We start from the raw sequence: 19,976 nt of genomic DNA, 5'->3' as shown, positions 1-19,976 counted from the left end.
ACCTCTCTATAGAGACCTGGCTGGCGAGAAATGGCTGGCAAGATATACTCAGGATATGAAATGAGAAGAACATGCAGCCAAAAATACTATATCTAGCAAGGCTCTCATTCAGAAGAGGAGACATAAAGAGCTTCCAAGATAGGTAGAAATGGAAAGAATATGTGACCACCAAACTGGCTTTGCATGAAATATTAAGGGGGACCCTTAAAAGAAAGAGGAAGCCCAAAGAAATAGTCCAGAAAAACGGGGACTGTATATGTATTATGAAGAAACTAAATCCATATCTTTCCATAGTTACTCTGAACGTGAATGGGCTACATGATCCTATCAAAAGACGGGTTTTTGGACTGGATAAAAAAGCAAGACCCATCTCTTTGCTGTCAACGAGAGACTCACTTTAGACCTAAGGACACCTGCAGTCTGAAAATGAAGGGGTGGAGAACCATTGACCATTCAAATTATCCTCAAAAGAAAGCTGGGGTAGCAATCTTCATATCAGATAAATTATAAAGTTTATCCCAAAGACTGTAGTAAGAGATGAAGAGGGACACTGTATCATACTTAAAGGGTCTATCCAACAAGAAGACCTAACAATCATGAATATTTATGGCCCTAATGTGGGAGCTGCCAAGTATGTCGATCTATTAATAACCAAAGTAAAGACATACTTAGATAATACTGCACTAATAGTAAGAGACTTCCACATGGCACTTTCTGCAAATGACAGATCTTCTAAGCACAACATCACCAAAGAAATGAGGGCTTTAAGTGATACACTGGACCAGGTGGATTTTACTGATATTTACAGAACTTTGCATCCGAACACAACTGAATGCACATTCTTCTCAAGTGCACATGGAACTTTCTCCAGAATAGACCACATATTGCTTCACAAATCAAGTCTCAACTGATACCAAAAGATTGGGGTTGTCCCCTGCATATTTTCAGACCACAATGCTTTGAAATTAGAACTCAATCACAAGAAGAAATTTGGAAGAAACTCAATCACGTGGACATTAAAAACATCCTACTGAAAGATGAATGGGTCAAACAGGATATTTATTTTTATTTTTATTTTTTTTCAAACAGGAAATTTAAAAGATTCATGAAAACTAATGAAATTGAAGATACAACCGGTCAAAATATTTGGGGTGCAGCAAAAGCCGTCCTAAGAGGGAAATACATCGCAGTACAACATCCCTCAAAAAATTGGAAAAACTCAAATACACAAGCTAATCTTGCACCTAAAGGAACGGGAGAAAGAACAGCAAATAAAACCTACACCCAGCAGAAGAATAGAGGTGTTAAAGATTCAAGCAGATCTCAATGAAATAGAGACCAGAAGAACTGTAGAACAGATCAACAAAACTAGTTGGTTCTTTGAAAAATTAATAAAATTGGTAAACCATATGGCAGCCTTATTAAAAAGAAAAAAGACTCAATAAAATCATGAATGAAAGAGGAGAGATCACAACCAATACCACGAAAGTACAAACAATTTTAAAAACATATTATGAGGGACGCTTGGGTGGTTCAGCGGTTCAGCACCTGCCCCTGGCTCTGGGTGTGATCCGCGGTCTCAGGGTCGAGTTCCACATCAGGCTCCTTGCCTGGAGTCTGCTTCTCCCTCTGCCTACGTCTCTGCCTTTCTCTCTCTGTGCCTTTCATGAATAAATAAATAAAATCTTTAAAAAATACATTTTATGAGCAGCTATATGCCAATAAATTAGGCAATTTAGAAGAAATGAATGCATTTCTGGGAAACCACAAACTACCGAAACTGTAACAGGCAGAAATAGAAAACCTGTAGAGGCCAATAACCAGGGAGGAAATTGAAGCAGACATCAAAAACCTCCCAAGACGCAAAAGTCCAGGACCAGAGGCTTACCAGGGGTAATTCTATAAAATGTTTAAAGAAAAAATAATACTTAGTCTACAAAAGCTTTCCAAATGATAGAAAGAGATGGAATGCTTCCAAACTCATTTTATGAGGCCAGCATCACCTTAATTCCAAAACCAGACCAAGACCCAACCAAAAAAGAAATTATAGACCAAGATCCCTGATGAACAGAGATGCAAAAATTCTCACCAAGATACTAGGCAGTAGGATCCAGCCGTACATTAAGAAAAATATTCACCATGGCAGAGTGGGATTTATCCCTGGGATGCAAGGTTGGTTCAACACTTGTAAAGCAACCAATGTGATAGATCTCATTAACAAGAAAAAAACAAGAACCATATGATCCTCTCAATAGATGCAGAGAAAGCATTTGACAAAATACTGCATCCATTCCTGATCAAAACTCTTCAGAGTGTAGGGATAGAGTGAACATTCCTCGAAATCTTAAAAGCCAACTATGAAAAGCCCACAGCAAATATCATTCTCAATAGGAAAAAACTGGGAGCCTTTCCCCTAAGATCAGGAACACGACAGGGATTTCCACTCTCACCACTGCTATTCAACATAATATTAGAAGTTTTAGCCTCAGCGATCAGAAAACAAAATAAATAAATAAATAAAATGCATCCAAATTGGCAAAAGTCAAACTCTCCCTCTTTGTAGGTGACGTGATACTATACGTAGAAAACTCAAAAGACTCCCCCCCCCACCCAAGATTGCTAGAACTCATACAGCAATTTGGTAGTGTGGCAGGATACAAAATCAATGCCCAGAAATCAGTGGCATTACTATACACTAACAATGAGACTGATGAAAGAGAAATTAAGGAATCAATCACATTTACAATTATACCCAAAAGCATAAGATACCTAGGAATAAACCTAACCAAAGAGGTAAAGTATCTATACCCTAAAAACTACAGAACACTTCTGAAAGAAATTGAGGAAGATCCAAAGAGATGGGAAAATATTCCATGCTCATGGATTGGCAGAATTAATATTGTGAAAATGTCAATGTTACTCATGTCAATTTACATGTTTAATGCAGTCCCTATCAAAATACCATGGACTTTCTTCAGAGAGTTGGAACAAATAATCTTAAGATTTGTGTGGATCCAGAAAAGACCCCAAACAGCCGGGGGAATTTTGAAAAAGAAAACCAGAGCTGGGGCATCACAATGCTGAATTTTAATTTGTACTAAAAAGCTGTAATAATCAAGACAGTTTGGGGAGCGGCACAAAAACAGATACATATATCAATGGAACAGAATAGAGAACCCAGAAATGGGCCCTCAACTCTGTGGTCAACTAATATTCGACAAAGCAGGAAAGACAACCCACTGGAAAAAGGACAGTCTCTTCAATAAATGGTGCTGGGAAAGTTAGACAGCCGCATGCTGAACAATGAAACTGGACCATTCACTATGGTCCATACACTAAGATCACTGAGATTCACTACACCATACACTAAGATCAACTGAAAATGTTTGAGATACCTAAATGTGAGACAAGAATCAAAATCAAAATCCTAGAGGAGAACACAGGCAACATCCATTTTGAACTTGGCCTTCTTGCCAAGAAAACATCTTGCAACTTCTTGCAAGGTAACTTCTTGCAAGATAACATCTACGATGGCAAGGGAAACAGAAGCAAAAATGAAGTATTGGGACTTAATCAGGATAAAAAGCTTCTGTATAGCAAGAGAAATAGTCAACAAAACTAAAAGACAACCTACAGAATGGGAGAAGATATTTGCAAATGACATATCAGAGAAAGGGCTAGTATCGAAGATCTATAAAGAACTTATTAAACTCAATACCCATGAAACAAAAATATCCAATCATGAAATGGGTAGAAGACATGAACAGAAATTTCACAGAGGAAGACATACACATGGCCAACAAGCACATGAGAAAATGCTCCACATCACTTGCCATCAGGGAAATACAAATCAAAACCACAATGAGATACCACCTCACCCCAGTGACAATTAACAAGATAGGAAAGAACAAATTTTGGAGAGGATGTGGAAAAAGGGGAACCCTCTTGCACTGTTGGTGAGAATGCATACTGGTACAGCCACTCTGGAAAACTGTGTAGAGGTTCCTCAAAGAGTTCAAAATAGTGCTATCTTATGACCCAGCAATTGCACTACTTGGGATTTACCCCAAAGATACAGATGCAGTGAAATGCCGGGACACCTGCACCCCAGTGTTTATAGCAGGAATGTCTACCATATCCAAACTGGAAGGAGCCTTGGTGTCCTTCAGCAGATGAATGGAGAAAAAAAGTTTCGTAAATATATACGATGGAATATTATGCAGCCATTATAAAGGGCAAATACCCACCATTTGCTTTGATCTGGATGGAACTGGAGTGTATTATGCTGAGTGACGTAAGTCAATTGGAGAAGGACAATCGTCCTATGGTTTCACTCATTCGGGGAATAAAAAAGACATTGGAAGGGATTATAGGGGAAAGGAGAGAAAATGAGTGAGAAAAATCAGGTTCACAAAACATGAGAGACTCCTAACTCTTGGAAATAAACAAGGGGTAGTGGAAGGGGGGTTTGGCGGGGGGATGGGGCGACTGGGTGTCTGGCCCTGAGGTGGGCACTTGATGGGATGAGCACTGGGTATTATAGTGTATGTTGGCAAATCAAACTCCAATAAAAATATACAAAAAAAAATTAAAAAGGATTACATTTGATTTGTATTCACAAGGAGGAAATAAAGCATCCAGCTAAGCCATGGTGTAGTTGGTATCTGGAAGAAATAGATAAATGATGCATTTATATCAGGAAGTTACAAGTAAGTGTGGAATGATAGTAACCTAGTGCTCTATTAGGAATCATTTCCAGGAGCAATTCACAGAAATGCAAGATTCCTGTACTTTATACTGTATATTGAATACATTGAGACTCTACATAAAAACACCTTTCCTGTTCATCCATTCATACTTTCATTAACAATTATTGAGCACCTATTGTGTGCCAGACTAAGGATACAACTCCACGCCTTCATGGAGCTTACTCTTTGGAATACAATGGATAATACTCCTTTGTAAAGTTGCAGAGCAAGGAAAACGTTTCTTAAATCACTGCTTTTGTTTGCTAGAGCTGCCATTACAAAATTCCACAGACTGGGTAGCTTTAACAACAGAAATTCATTTCCTCAAAGTCTGGAGGCTAGATGAGGGTGTCATCAGGTTTTGTTTCTCTGGGCTTCTCACCTTGGCTTGCAGATGGCCAATTTCTCACTATATCTTTACATAGTCATTTCTCTGTGCACATCTGCAATCCCTGGTGTCTGTGTGTGTCCTGAAGAAACCCTGCCCCCCCCCTCCCCCCCCCCCCCGTGAAAATGTAGGACCAGGCCTAACCCAGAGGCAGTTCACCCAGGCGCCTTCCTGAATTTAAGCAACGAAAAACATTCTGTGGTTTTTCCGAGATAAGAAAACCATCCCCCCCCCCCTCGCCCTGACTGGAAAGTCCCTGAACATGTTCATGTTGACCTTCAAAGAAACCAATCATGTCATAACCTGAATGCTATGCTAATCCCGCGGTTTTTGCCTTTAAAAGATGCCTGTAATTGCCAATCGGGGCCCTTCCACCTTTGAGGCGGAGGGCCCGTTTGCGCAAACGTTCAATAAAACCCTCTTGCTAGTTGCATCTGCCTGTCTGGGGTCTGAGTCTCTGGGGCGTCCACCGGGACACGTTGGCCCCCATGAGCTAGGGTCCAACATTTGGGGGCTCGTCCGGGATCCGAGACGCCCCCAGGCTCAATCCTAAAACCAGTAGGAGGTAAGACCAAGCTCGCTAATGTCATATCTGTCTCGTCCGTTTGTCTGACTGGCCGGGTCCGAATTGTTCCTGCAGGACTCTGTTTTCTGTTTTTGGACCAGTGGGGGAGGCAGACGTGCCCTGAGACCCCTGGTCCCGCTCCGGAGTCTGACTCCGGAGTAATCTGGAAGAAGTAGGGAGCCCGGCTCTCCCTCCTCTTCAGGGAGGGTCGTTGTTCGCGACCGCTCCTATCCGCATCCACCGTGGGGCCAGTCCTGTCATTCGTGTGCATCTGTCTGTTCTGTGTCTTTCTTTCTGTTCTCTTTCTCACCGCTCACCTATTTTCTACACCCATGGGACAGACTGTAACCACCCCCTTAAGCCTCACCCTAGATCACTGGAAAGAAGTCGCCGGCCCGGCACACAACCTTTTGGTCGAAGTCAGAAGACGAAGATGGGTCACCTTCTGCTCCTCAGAATGGCCGACTTTCAACTTCGGGTGGCCCAGGAACGGAACTTTTAATATTGATATTATCTTGCAGGTGAAGGCCCTGGTCTTTCAGCCAGGACCCAATGGACACCCTGATCCGGTGCCATACATCATAGTTTGGGAGGATCTTGCTAAAAACTCACCCCCCTGGATAAAATGCTTCACCCCTTCTCAGGGGGAACCGGGCCTGAGACCTTCACCCCCTCCCTGCGTCACTCCCCTTATTCCCCGTCCTTCCTCTGCCTCCACCCTTTGCCCCCTAAAATTTCCTGAACCAAAGCCTAAGGAGCCGCCTGTGCTCCCAAGGGACCAGGACAGTCTTCTTCTCTTGGACCCCCCGCCCCCTTATGCCCAACCCCCAACGCCCCACCCGGAGGCCTCTACCCCTCCCTCCGCTCCCTCAGCTCTGTCCCCCGACTCTACTGGGGTAGAGAGGGAACCCCTCGCTTCATCTCCACTCTCCAGTCGCCTCTGTTTTCGACGAGAGCGCGGGGGAGAGTCGGAAGACGTCTGGACCTCCCAGGCATTTCCCCTCCTATCAGTAGGCGGCCAGATGCAATACTGGCCGTTCTCTGCCTCTGACCTTTACAACTGGAAAACTCATAACCTTACTTTCTCCTAAGACCCCCAGGCGCTATCCGGGTTAATTGAGTCAATTCTGTTAACCCACCAGCCAACCTGGGAAGACTGCCAACAGCTTCAGACTCTCCTCACCACGCAGGAGAGACAGCGCGTCTACCTCAAAGCACGGAAAAATGTCCCCGGGGCCGATCGGAGGCCGACCCAGTTGCCTAATGAAATTGAGGACGTTTTCCCCTTGGTTTGCCCGACGTGGGACTACAACACTGCTGCTGGTAGGGAGTGGCTCCGTCTCTATCGCCAGGTACTCCTAGCGGGTCTCAAAGGGGCAGGGTGACGCCCCACCAATTTGGCAAAGGTACGTGCTATACTGCAGGGAAAAGATGAGACGCGGGCAGGTTTTCTGGAAAGATTACTGGAAGGCTACCGTATGTATACCCCCTTTGACCCCTTGGCCGAAGATCGACAACCAGATGTAATCATGTCCTTCATCGGACAGTCGGCCTCGGATATTCGTAATAAGTTACAACGGTTGGAGGGACTTCAGGGATACACCTTACAGGACATAGTGAAAGAGGCAGAAAAGATTTTTAACAAGCGAGAAACCCCAGAGGAAAGGGAGGAAAGGATCCGTAAAGAGCAAGAGGAACGAGAGGATAGAAGAGATAAAAGACGTAATAAAGAACTGACTAAGATACTGGCCACCGTAGTACAGGGCTCAGGGCAGAGTAAGTCAGGACAGAGTAAGGACCTGGGAGACCAAAGAAAACCACGGGTTGAACGATACCAGTGTGCCTACTGCAAGGAAAAAGGACATTGGGTTAAAGATTGTCCAAAGAAGGGCCAAACACAGGGACCTAAGAAGAAGCCCATTCCCGTTCTGTCCCTAGAAGATGAAGATTAGCGGTGTCAGGGCCAGGAGCCCCCCCCCGAGCCTCGGATAACCCTTAAAATGGGGGGCCAACCAGTGACCTTCCTGGTTGATACGGGAGCTCAACATTCAGTTTAACTGAGGCAAAAGGACCCTTGAGCTCTAAAACATCTTGGGTTTAGGGGGCAACTGGAGGCAAGTTATATCGATGGACAACCAAATGGAAGGTCCACCTGAGCACTGGAAAAGTAACACATTCCTTCCTACTGGTCCCAGACTGCCCCTAACCCCTCCTAGGCAGAGACCTTCTTTCAAAAGTAGGGGCCCAGATCCATTTTCATCAAAAAGGGGCCACCATTACTGGCGCAGAAGGGCAGCCCCTCCAGGTACTGACCTTGCGCCTAGAAGATGAACATCGGCTGCACGAGGACTCTCCACCGTCCGTGCAACCCCTAGATTCTGAATGGCTCACTAACTACCCTCAGGCCTGGGTGGAAATGGCCGGAATGGGACTAGCTGTTAATCAGCCACTCATAATTATAAACCTAAAACCCTTGGCCACCCCTATATCGATCCGGCAATATTCAATGAGCAAAGAGGCCAAAGAGGGCATTCGGCCACATATACAGAGACTTACAATTGGGCATCTTAATACCTTGTCAGTCGCCCTGGAACACTCCTCTATTGCCCATAAAAAAAACCCGGCACAGGAGATTACCGGCCAGTACAAGACTTACGGGAGGTTAACCGAAGGACGGAGGACATACACCCTACGGTGCCAAATCCCTACAACTTACTCAGCACCTTACCCCCGAGCCACATCTGGTATACGGTGTTAGATCTAAAAGATGCATTCTTTTGCCTAAGGTTAAGCTCTCAAAGCCAGCCTATTTTTGCCTTTGAATGGAAAGATCCTGAGACGGGATTCTCAGGACAACTCACTTGGACAAGGCTACCACAGGGATTAAAAAACTCCCCCACCTTGTTCGTCGAAGCCTTGCATCAGGATTTGGCAGACTTCCGAGTTGGCCATCCGGACCTCGTCCTCCTGAAGTACGTGGATGATTTGCTCCTGGCGGCTAGGACAGAACAGGATTGTGTAAAAAGTACGGTGGCCCTGCTTGAGAGACTGGGAGAACTGGGATATAGGACCTCTGCCAAAAAGGCCCAACTAGACCAGAGACGAGTGACCTATCTGGGATATCTCCTGGAAGGAGTCCGGAGGTGGCTGATGGAGGGCCGCAAAAAGGCTATAGCCCTGATCCCAGCACCCACTAATGCCAGAGGGCTACGAGAGTTCCTCGGCAGTGCCAGGTTCTGCCTCCTCTGGATACCCGGGTTTGCAGAGCTGGCGGCTCCCCTATATCCTCTCACGAAATCCAACACCCCCTACCACTGGGGAAAGGAACAACAATTGGCTTTTGACAAAATTAAAAGGGCCCTATTGACCGCCCCTGTCCTGAGCCTCCCAGATATGACCAAACCATTTACGCTATATGCTGATGAACACAAAGGAATAGCCAAAGGGGTCCTAACTCAGAAACTGGGACCCTGGAAAAGGCCCGTGGCATACTTCTCAAAAAAATTAGACAGCGTGGCTGCAGGATGGCCCCCATGTCTCCGAATAATAGCGGCTGTGGCTGTCCTGGTAAAAGACTCAGATAAGTTGACCTTCAGCCAACCCCTCACTGTGGTGGCCCCCCCATGCCATAGAGACAGTCATCCGCCAGCCCCCTGATCGATGGCTCTCAAACGCTCGGGTCACCCATTATCAGGCCATGTTACTGAATTCCGAGCGGATACGGTTCGAAACGGCTACATCCCTAAACCCGGCCACCTTGCTTCCAGAAACCAAGTCCCCCTCCCTGGTAATGCATGATTGCTACCAGATCCTGGCCGAGGTCCATGGCACCAGAGGGGACTTGACAGACCAGCCTTTGCCAGATGCTGAAGCAACCTGGTACACCGATGGGAGTAGCTTTCTACGAAATGGTGAACGTAAAGCTGGAGCGGCCGTGGTAGATGGAAAAACTGTCATCTGGGCCGGTGCCCTAAAGCCTGGGACTTCAGCTCAAAGGGCGGAGCTTATAGCCCTAACTCAGGCCCTAAAAAAGCTAAGGACAAAAAGGTCAACATTTATACTGACAGTAGGTACGCTTTTGCAACTGCCCATGTTCATGAAGAAATATACCGAAGAAGGGGTCTCCTGACCTCTGCAGGTAAAAACATCAAAAACAGAGAAGAAATACTAGATCTTCTCCATTCCCTCTTTCTGCTGAGAAAATTGAGTATAATTCAATGTCCTGGACATCAGCGAGGCAACGACCCAGTAGCAGAGGGGAACAGGATGGCTGATGAAACAGCACGGGCCGCTGCACTAGGCCCACAGGCCCTCTCCCTACAAGTACCAGAAGTTGTCCAGGCACCAGGGCAACTCTCTCTCGAATACTCAGACAGCGACCTGGATATCATCCAGCAAATAGGGGCAAAATATGACGAACAAATGAAGGTCTGGAAACACCAAGGAAAGACGGTCCTGCCTCAGCAAAGGGCCAAAGAACTGGTAACTCACCTCCACCGGTGGACTCACCTCGGACACAAAAAAATTAAAAACACTCCTCCAGAGAGAAGATCAGACCTATTACATTCCCAAACTCCCCTCCCTGATCCAACAGGTAACCGACGCTTGCGTACCCTGTGCTAAGGTAAATGCCAAACACCTCAAGATGCCTGAGGGAACCAGGATAAGGGGAGAAAGACCCGGAACTAATTGGGAAGTAGACTTCACCGAAATCAAGCCAGGTAAATATGGTAACAAGTACCTCCTAGTGTTTATAGATACCTTTTCAGGATGGACAGAAGCCTTCCCCACCAAACGAGAAACTGCCCAGGTGGTTGTCAAGAAAATCCTAGAAGAAATTTTCCCCCGGTTTGGACTGCCCAAGGTAATAGGGTCGGACAACAGCCCTGCCTTTGTCTCCCAGGTAAGTCAGTTGGTGGCCAGATTACTGGGGATAAATTGGAAATTACATTGCGCATACAGACCCCAGAGCTCAGGGCAGGTAGAAAAAATGAATAGAACAATTAAAGAGACCCTAACCAAATTGACATTGGAGACTGGCACTAGAGACTGGGTCCAACTCCTTCCATGGTCCTGTTCTGAGTCCAGAACACTCCCACGCGCCATGGACTAACTCCTTACGAGATTCTCTATGGAGGTCCCCCACCAGTGATGGACTTACTGGATTCTGCTATTGACCCTCTTGCTAATACTCCCGGTTTACAGGACAGGCTAAAGGCGCTCCAGATTATCCAGCGCCAGATCTGGAAACCCCTTGCAGCTGTCTACCGCCCCGGAGACGCAACTGACCCACACCCATTCCAGACCGGTGACTCTGTCTACGCCAGGAGACATCAGTCCAGGACCCTTGAGCCCCGTTGGAAGGGCCCATACACTGTACTACTAACCACCCCAACCGCCCTAAAAGTAGACAGTATTGCTGCTTGGGTCCACTCCTCACACGTCAAGTGCGCCCCATCAACGAGCACCGCTGACGCCAGCCAGGACGGACCGGGTGAGCCACGCCAATGGAAGCTCCACCGCACCCAAAACCCGTTCAAGATAAGACTTTCAAAAATTGTTCAATGACAATTGTTATATTCCTACCTCTCCTAGTGCTTTTCACCCCCGCCAAAGGTAACCCTCATGCCCCCAAAAGGTTAACCTGGCAGGTACTAACATCTGGGGGTGACAAGGTCTGGTCCACAACTAAGACTGCCCCCGTGGGAACCTGGTGGCCTAACCTATATCCTGACTTATGCAAGCTAACCATAGGGGCCCCCAGCCCATGGGACCTAGAGGGATACTTCGACACCTCTAGGGTCCCCAACCGCGAAAGCCCCCCAGGGCGACTGGGATTAGACCCATGGGGAGGATGTGGCACGCCTGACAGAAGGGCCATGCTAAGCACTCTTCCCTTTTATGTCTGTCCCGGGTACCACAGAGATCGCAGGCTAAATCCCACCTTGGAGGGGGGAACACTTCTATTGTAAAAATTGGGGGTGCGAGACTACGGGAGACACAGAATGGAGGCCCTCCTCCTCCTGGGATTACATCACTGTCAAGGCTAACTACTCACCCGACGTTTAACAAATGGAAAACCCTTAATCATGGGTCTTGCCAAGGGTGGTGTCATCCCCTATGGATATCCTTCACAGAACCCGGAAAAAGGGCTACTAACTGGGCCAATGGATACTTGTGGGGACTCAGGTTATACAAAGAAAGAACAGATGATGGTTTTACATTCAGAATTAAACTAAAAATAGAATCCCCAGACCCTGTGGCGATCGGCCCAACACGGTCCTCAGGGAACAAAGAGCTCCTGCCAAACCAACAGCCCCAGCCCTAGCCGCAGGGAGCGCCACACCCGCCAACTTCACGGTCACTCCAACCCCTCGGTCACCACCCAACACGGGACAACGACTGTTTAACCTCATCACAGGGGCATTCCTGGCCCTTAATCAGACCAGTCCCGACATAACTAAATCCTGCTGGCTCTGCCTTGCATCTGCCCCCCCTTATTATGAGGGAATTGCTACTCCCAGGACCTATAACAACACCACTAGCACTCAGGGATGCACACCCGACTCCCAACCACCACTTACCCTTACAGAAGTTTCAGGACAAGGAACCTGCATAGGAACACCCCCCAGGGGTTACCAGGGACTCTGCAATACTACCGCCCCAATTTTAGGGACTGACTCTTACCTGGTGCCCCAGCGGGGAACCTGGTGGGCATGCAACAAAGGCCTCACCCCCTGTGTGTCAGCTAAGGTTCTAAATGGCTCAAATGACTTCTGTGTCATGGTGCAGATCATGCCCAGGTTGTTCTATCACCCCGCCGAAACTCTAGAAAACCAGTATGATGAACATCCCACCCGTTTTCGGCGTGAACCTGTCTCCCTAACCCTAGCCGTTATGTTGGGACTAGGGGTCGCAACTGGAGTGGGTACTGGTGCAGCTGCTCTGATCCAGGGCTCACAACATTATATAGAACTCCAGGCAGCTGTAGATGAGGATCTACGGGCACTATAGCAGTCCGTTTCTAAGTTAGAACAGCCCCTCACCTCACTTTCAGAAGTAGGACTTCAAAACAGGAGAGGCTTGGATTTACTATTCCTGAAAGAGGGAGGACTGTGTGCGGCCCTGGGAGAAAAATGCTGTTTCTATGCAGACCATTCTGGAGTCATCAGGGACTCCATGGCCAAACTCAGGGATAGGCTAAATAAAAGACAAAGGGACCAGGAGGCCCAGCAGGGTTGGTTTGAAAGCTGGTTTAACCAGTCTCCCTGGATGACCACCCTAATCTCTACCATTATGGGCCCTCTAGTTATCCTGCTCCTACTGCTAACTTTCGGCCCCTGCATCCTCAACCAGCTGCTCCAGTTCATCCGAGAAAGATTGTCCATTACCCAAGCTCTGGTACTAACTCAACAATATCGGGCCCTCCAAACTGAAGAAATAAATGTTCCCTAAGATTTTAAGGTTAAAATCAGCCCAAACACAGAGGAGGGAATGAAGACCCCCCCCCCCCCGCGTGAAAATGTAGGACCAGGCCTAACCCAGAGGCAGCCCACCCAGGCGCCTTCCTGGAATTTAAGCAACGAAAAACATTCTGTGGTTTTTCCGAGATAAGAAAACCATCCCCCCCCCCCTCGCCCTGACTGGAAAGTCCCTGAACATGTTCATGTTGACCTTCAAAGAAACCAATCATGTCATAACCCGAATGCTATGCTAATCCCGCGGTTTTTGCCTTTAAAAGATGCCTGTAATTGCCAATCGGGGCCCTTCCACCTCTGAGGCGGAGGGCCCGTTTGCGCAAACGTTCAATAAAACCCTCTTGCTAGTTGCATCTGCCTGTCTGGGGTCTGAGTCGTCTCTGGGGCGTCCACCGGGACACGTTGGCCCCTGTGAGCTAGGGTCCAACATCCAAATTTCCTCTTACAAGGACAACAGATTGAATTAGGGTCCATCCTAACTATCTCATTTAACTTCATCACCCCTTTAAAGGCCCTATTCCCAAATACAGTCACAGTCTGAGGTGTTGGAGTTTTAGAACTTCAACATATGAATTTTAGGGGGACACAATTCAGTCCATAATTCTGTATCCTTCGGACCCCAAAAGTCATGTTCTCCTTACATGCAAAATACATTCATCCCTTCCTAACAGCCCCCATATTTTAAGGTCTATGCCGAACATGGGGCTTGAACTTGTGATCCCAAGATCAAGAGTCATACTCCAGCCAGTCTACCCCTAACAGCCTCAAATTTTTAACCCATTCCAGCATGCACCCTAAATCCTATGCCTTATCTGAATATCTAAATCAAATGTGGATGAGACTCAAGGTATAATTCATATTAAGGCAAAAATCTTGAGGGGTGCCTTGTGGCTCAGTCAGTGTGGACGTTACCATTCCAAAAGGGAGAAATTGAAAAGAATAGAGGTATCATAAGTTTCAGGCAAGTTTGAAACCTAGTAAGGCAAATTCCTTGAGGTTTTAAGGCTCAATAATTATCCTGTTTGGGTTGATGCTCTGTCCTTTGGCCTCCTGGTGTTGCACGGTCATACTTTAGGCTCTGGACATTTGTAGTCTGGCCCACTGCAACTGAGGCTACAGCCTTGACTTTTGGGGCCTGTCCCCTCTGGGTCTATCTTGGTGGCAGCCACCCTGCTGATCTCTGAATTGCCTTGGGGTCATTCTTTTCTTGAAGAGTAACACCTGTTGGCAGTCAGATAGGTCCATTTTCCAATCCTGTGGAATCCCAGAAGTCTGATGGCCTTCCTTCATTATATCCTTGTCTCTGTGCCCTTCAGTCTTAGCTGGCAGTGTTTCTGCTGATAAAAGTTCATCTCTGTTCCTGGGTTCTACTGAGATGACTGGTTGGATTCATGAGTCACACCTATAATTTCTTTAGCAAAAGACTGTCCAGCCATAACCTTGGTTTTGCCTCTTGAACATGCTTTCATATTTTGTTCTATGGATAGGCTGAGATTTTTCCAAGTCTTTAAGTTCTGGTTCCTTTTTGATCATACATTCCTTCAATGTGTCTTTCTTCTTTCCATACATTTTAGTCTGAGCAGCAAGCAGAAACCAGGCCACACCTTCAACACAGCTTAGAAATCCCCTGAGCTAAATATCCAGGTTCAGCACTTAGAATTTTTTTTTAAAAAATTATTTATTTATTTATGATAGACAGAGAGAGAGGCAGAGACAGGAGGAGGGAGAAGCAGGCTCCATGCCGGCTAGCCTGACACGAGACTCGATCCCGGGACTCCAGGATCGTGCCCTGGGCCAAAGGCAGGCGCCAAACCACTGAGGCACCCAGGGATCCCCAGCACTTAGAATTTTTACCTTCCACCCAACACTAGGACACAATTCGTCCAAGTTCTTTTGTTACTTTAAAATGATCAAATTTTGTCCAGTTTCTAATAGCATGCTCCTCATTTCTGAGATCTCCCCAGAATCACCTTTATTTGTTTTTAAACATGTTATTTATTTATGAGAGACGCAGAGAGAGAGAGGCATAGAGAAGCAGGCTCCCCATGGGGAGTGTGATGGGGGTCTCAATCCCAGGACCCCAGAATCAGGACCTGATCCATAGGCAGATGCTTAACCACTGAGCTACCCAGGTGCCTCCTAGAATCACCTTTAATATCCGTATTCCTACCAATAGTCTCTTCAAAGCAATCTAGGCTTTTTCTAGCATGCACCTGAAAATGCTTCCAGTTTTTACCCATTCCTAGTTTTTTTTTTTTAATTTTTATTTATTTATGATAGTCACAGAGAGAGAGAGAGGCAGAGACATAGGCAGAGGGAGAAGCAGGCTCCATGCACCGGGAGCCTGATGTGGGACTCGATCCCGGGTCTCCAGGATCGCGCCCTGGGCCAAAGGCAGGCGCCAAACCGCTGCGCCACGCAGGGATCCCTACCCATTCCTAGTTTTAAAGCCACTTCCTTATTTTTAGGTATTTGTTATAGTTTCATGCCCCTTCTTGGAATCGAAACCTGTATCAGTCTGCTATGGCTGCTATACCAAAGTACCATAGACTGCATGGCTTAACAGAAATTTATTTTCTCACAGTTCTGAAGGCTTGAAGTCCTAGAAGGGTGTTTGGCTCATTCTGAGGCTGGCCTCCTTGGCTTGTAGATGGCCGTCTTCTGTGTCTTCACATGATCTTTCCTTTGTTTGGGCATCCCTGGTGTCTCTTTATGTGTCCCAATTTTCTCTTTCTTATGAGGACACCAGTCAGTTGTATTAGGGCCTCATTTTAATGTAATCACCTCTTTAAAGACCTTATCTCCAAACATGGTCACATTCTGAGGTACTGGGAGCTTCAACAGAATGCCTGGGGCTGGGTGCAATTAAGCCCATAACATTCAGCGTGGCTAGTCAGCTGTGGAACTTGTTATATTTGTCTACATAACAGTTCTGTTTTCTCCCTAGTACTATGAAGTATTTCTTTGACAGTCTGCAATGGAGTCCTGCTTTTTGTTTCATGAAGGTGGGTACTGGTGTGAGCTCATATTCTGCACCGATAGCCGAGGGCACACAATGGCCATCATCACTTTCCATCCCCAGGAATTAAGACAGGTGATAGTCACAGGACAATTAGGGACAGTTTTTGTAGCAACCCTTATTTTCTCTGTCCTGTAGTTGGTTTTTGAAGTGTCAGGGCAGGTAGCAGAAATTACACATCCACAGAATATTTATGTGGGTTGGGAAGAGGGGTTAGGGTTAAGGAGGAAGAAGCAAGGATACTCTTTAAACATGCTGTTGGCATGATCAAACCACAGACTGAGGTGAAGTTCCATGTTAATGATGTGAGGACTCCCAAGTATTTTCACAAGAATTTTGCCCATGGAAGTTGGTAGGTATTCTACTGACTTTAGAAGCCAATTCAATAGAATGTAGAATACAGTCAGAATTTCATAACTCAAATAAGACTTTATATTTGTAATTCACTTAGGGCTTTCAAACATTCCCATGTTAAAATATTCCTATATTTAATGTGATCATCTCAACCAACTTGTATAGTAGGTGAGAGAAGGAAAAGTATTGTCATCCTCATTTCAGATGAGCAAATGGAGGCATAGAGTACCCAAGGTTGAACTGCCAGTAAATAGCCAAGCTAGGGCTTGAACCCACATCATTGATTCCTGACCTTTTTTTGTAATTAAAAAAAATTGGCATAGTTGACACACAAATCCTGGCCTTTTACATTTTTATATATGTATGTATGTAGTTAAACATATATAACTATTAATATCAAAGTAGATTCCAAGGCAGCAGGTATTACTAGAGATAAAAAAGATTTAATAAAGGTAGAAGGTTCAACCTAAAAGAAAAATAAAATTTAAAGTTACATACACCTAATAACTGACAGATCTACAGGAAAATACACAATGCTACTTTAACGGAAGATGCAGTAAATAATGGTGAGCACAATGACAAAATATATTAGTAAGTTTAATTTTCTACATATGTAAGAAAAACTATTTATTTATATCAGAATTCCAGTGTAGTTAACATATAGTGTTTTTTTTAAAGATTTTATTTATTTATTCATGAGAGACAGAGAGAGAGAGAGGCACAGACACAGGCAGAGGGAGAAGCAGGCTCCATGTAGGGAGCCTGACATGGGACTCGATACTGGGTCTCCAGGATCACAACCCGGGCTGACGGTGGCGCTAAACTGCTTAGCCACCCGGGCTGCCCAACATATAGTGTTATATTAGGTTTAGGTATACAATATAGTGATTCAACAATTCTATATATCAACTAGTGCTCATCACAGCAAGTGCACTCCTTAATCCCCATCACCTATTTCACCCATTCCCCCACCCACCTCTCCCCTGGTAACCATCAGATTGTCCTTTATAGTTAAGAGTGTTTTCTTGGTTTGTCTTTCTCTCTTTTCCCATTGCTCATTTGTTTTGTTTCTTAAATGCCACATATGAGTAAAATCATATGGTATTTGTCTTTCTCTGACTTATTTTCACTTAGCATTTATAGTCTAGCTCCATCCATGTTGCAAATGGCAAGATTTCATTCTTTTTTATGGCAGAATAGTATGCCATTGCCTGTATATACACCCTATTCTCTATCCATCTATTGATGGACACTTGGACTGCTTCCATAATTTGGCTATTATAAATAACACTGCTATAAACATCAAGGTGCATATATCCCTTTGAATTAGTGTTCTTGTATTTAAAAAAAAATGGGCAGAAGACATGAACAGACATATCTCCAACAAAGACATACAGATGGCCAGGAGACACATGAAAAAGTGCTTAATATCACTCATCATCAGGGAAATGCACATGAAAACCACAATGAGGTATCCCCTCATATGTGTCAGAATGGCTAAAATAAAAAGTACAAGAAACAACAAGTGTTGGCAAGGATATGGAGAAAAGGGAACCCTTTTGTACGGTTGGTAGGAATGTAAACTGGTATGGCTACTGTGGAAAACAGTATGGAGGGTCTTCAAAGAGTTAAAAATAGAACTACCCTATGATCCAGTAATCACACTACTGGGTATTTACCCCCAAAATACCATTCTTGGCCTTTTAACTCTAGAGGTCCAACATAGTTTATTGTGATATATCCTGTGTCAAGCTAATATTTAGGCTCTCTGCAGTCATGTAAGAATTTTAAACTGTTCTGAATTCAAAGAAAGAATTTAGTTACCGTGATGATTCCCTTCTATGCCCTCTTTCTTTTCTTTAAGGACTCATATCTTTGAGGCGTTTGGGTGGGTGATTGGGATATTTGAAGCAGAGAAGTATAAAGGGTTATTGCATCTTCATAATAGGGCAAAAGCTTAGTTTAGCTCCTTGTTTATAATATGGATAACTCTCACACTTTCTTTAGAAAACTATTAAGAAGGCTCAAACTAGAGAAAGTACCATGTCTATTGTATAGGATTTGTCAAAAGCTGATAAGCAAAGCAGTGCTTCTACTGAGATGTGAAAATGGTGTATTTTTTGTCATATAGAACATTGCTTTATGTTAAGTGTCATTTATAATAGGATTTGAGAAATGTGCTTTCTTGTCTGACTACTGCAGGGCTGATTTTTATAGAGCTTGGAGAGAAAATTTGTCAGAGATGAGTCTTTGCTTGGCTACTGATTTTGTGATCTGGGCAGGAGGAGCTCAGTAGTCAGAGAGACTCTAAAGAAGTTTTTCACCACTGGGCCAGGAGCAGTCTGTGATTTGACATCCCTTTACTTTCAGGAAAGGTAAATCTGGGGTAGCCAAACAGAGCAAGAAGCCAATGGCTTGCTATATTCTGAGTTGTTGCTTGCTGAGGCAGGGCTGCTGATTGTGGAGAACTGGGGTAAGTGGTAGCAGTCCTTGTACGCAGCCAGGTCTGGGAACCCAGGCCAAATTTAGATGAGAGAGTGTCTGCAAATATCTCCATCCCCTGAGAGGTAATTCCTACAGACCTCTCAGGGCCATGCCATGGAGGCTGTGTCTCTTGGCTGAGATGCTGCCCGCTCCTCCAAAGCACTAGAGATAGAATGGTCTACTATTCTAAAATGCTTTTTTAAAAGTTGTTTTCCAGCACCATGATGCATTGCAGCCATCAGCAGTCCCCCTATCAGCTCCTATTTGGGGAACCCCATCTCTTTGAAGATCTCTTGGGCTTGAAGATCTGTATCTCTCCAGAAGCCTTTTTCCAGATTAATAATGCTGGTGCAGAGGTGCTATATCAGACAGTGAGGGAGCTGAGTGAACTCTAACACCATCCTCCTCGATGTCTGCTGTGGAACTAGCAAGTGGCAGCCCAGGGCAGAATCTACATGCTGCTTAACTTCCATTCCCCCCACACCCAGGGCCCAGATGGGGAAGTGATGGTAGTTGTGCAGGCATAACATCACTGGCTTAAAATCCTAAACTACCTTTCTCTTATCCTCTTATTTCCTTAGGTGTGATTGATCTCTCTCTGGTTCAGTATATCTCCCAGGTCCTTGGTATTAACTTGGTGGAACAGGCAATAGAGGATGCCAGGTGGACTGCAGCCTTCAATGGTATACTGTTCACATTATGGAGAGAAATTAAGAGCTGCAGTTGTTTCTGTGCTGTGTAAAGTGTTGTGTGGGAAAGGGCATTTACTATATCCATGACCTATGCAGAGGGCGGGAGAGAATCCTAGAGTGCTTGGAGTTGGGTCCTGATGATTTTCTGACAGAGGTCCTGATAGCTAATCTCCCTATTTTTTCTATCCAGAAGAAGAGCCTGAGGCAATGAACAGGCCTAGACTAGATGATAGGAAGATAACCTGGCA

The 19,976-nt window shown here is 45.3% G+C and overlaps 1 protein-coding gene across 1 annotated transcript in view; it reads left to right on the top strand.

Moving 5' to 3' along the window:
- TRMT2B (tRNA methyltransferase 2 homolog B) overlaps positions 1–19,976 on the top strand; it is a 65,418-nt gene that overhangs the window by 34,731 nt on the left and 10,711 nt on the right. Inside the window, 6 exon segments of the mRNA XM_072743508.1 lie at positions 16,127–16,273; positions 16,477–16,550; positions 18,835–18,927; positions 19,254–19,418; positions 19,420–19,463; positions 19,618–19,719. Of these exon segments, the coding sequence (XP_072599609.1) occupies positions 16,127–16,273; positions 16,477–16,550; positions 18,835–18,927; positions 19,254–19,418; positions 19,420–19,463; positions 19,618–19,719 (625 nt within the window).

Source organism: Vulpes vulpes, chromosome X, assembly GCF_048418805.1.
Source record: "Vulpes vulpes isolate BD-2025 chromosome X, VulVul3, whole genome shotgun sequence".
Lineage (NCBI taxonomy): Eukaryota > Metazoa > Chordata > Mammalia > Carnivora > Canidae > Vulpes > Vulpes vulpes.
The sequence above is the reverse complement of the archived record's forward strand: the minus strand, read 5'-3'. Positions and strand labels throughout refer to the sequence as shown.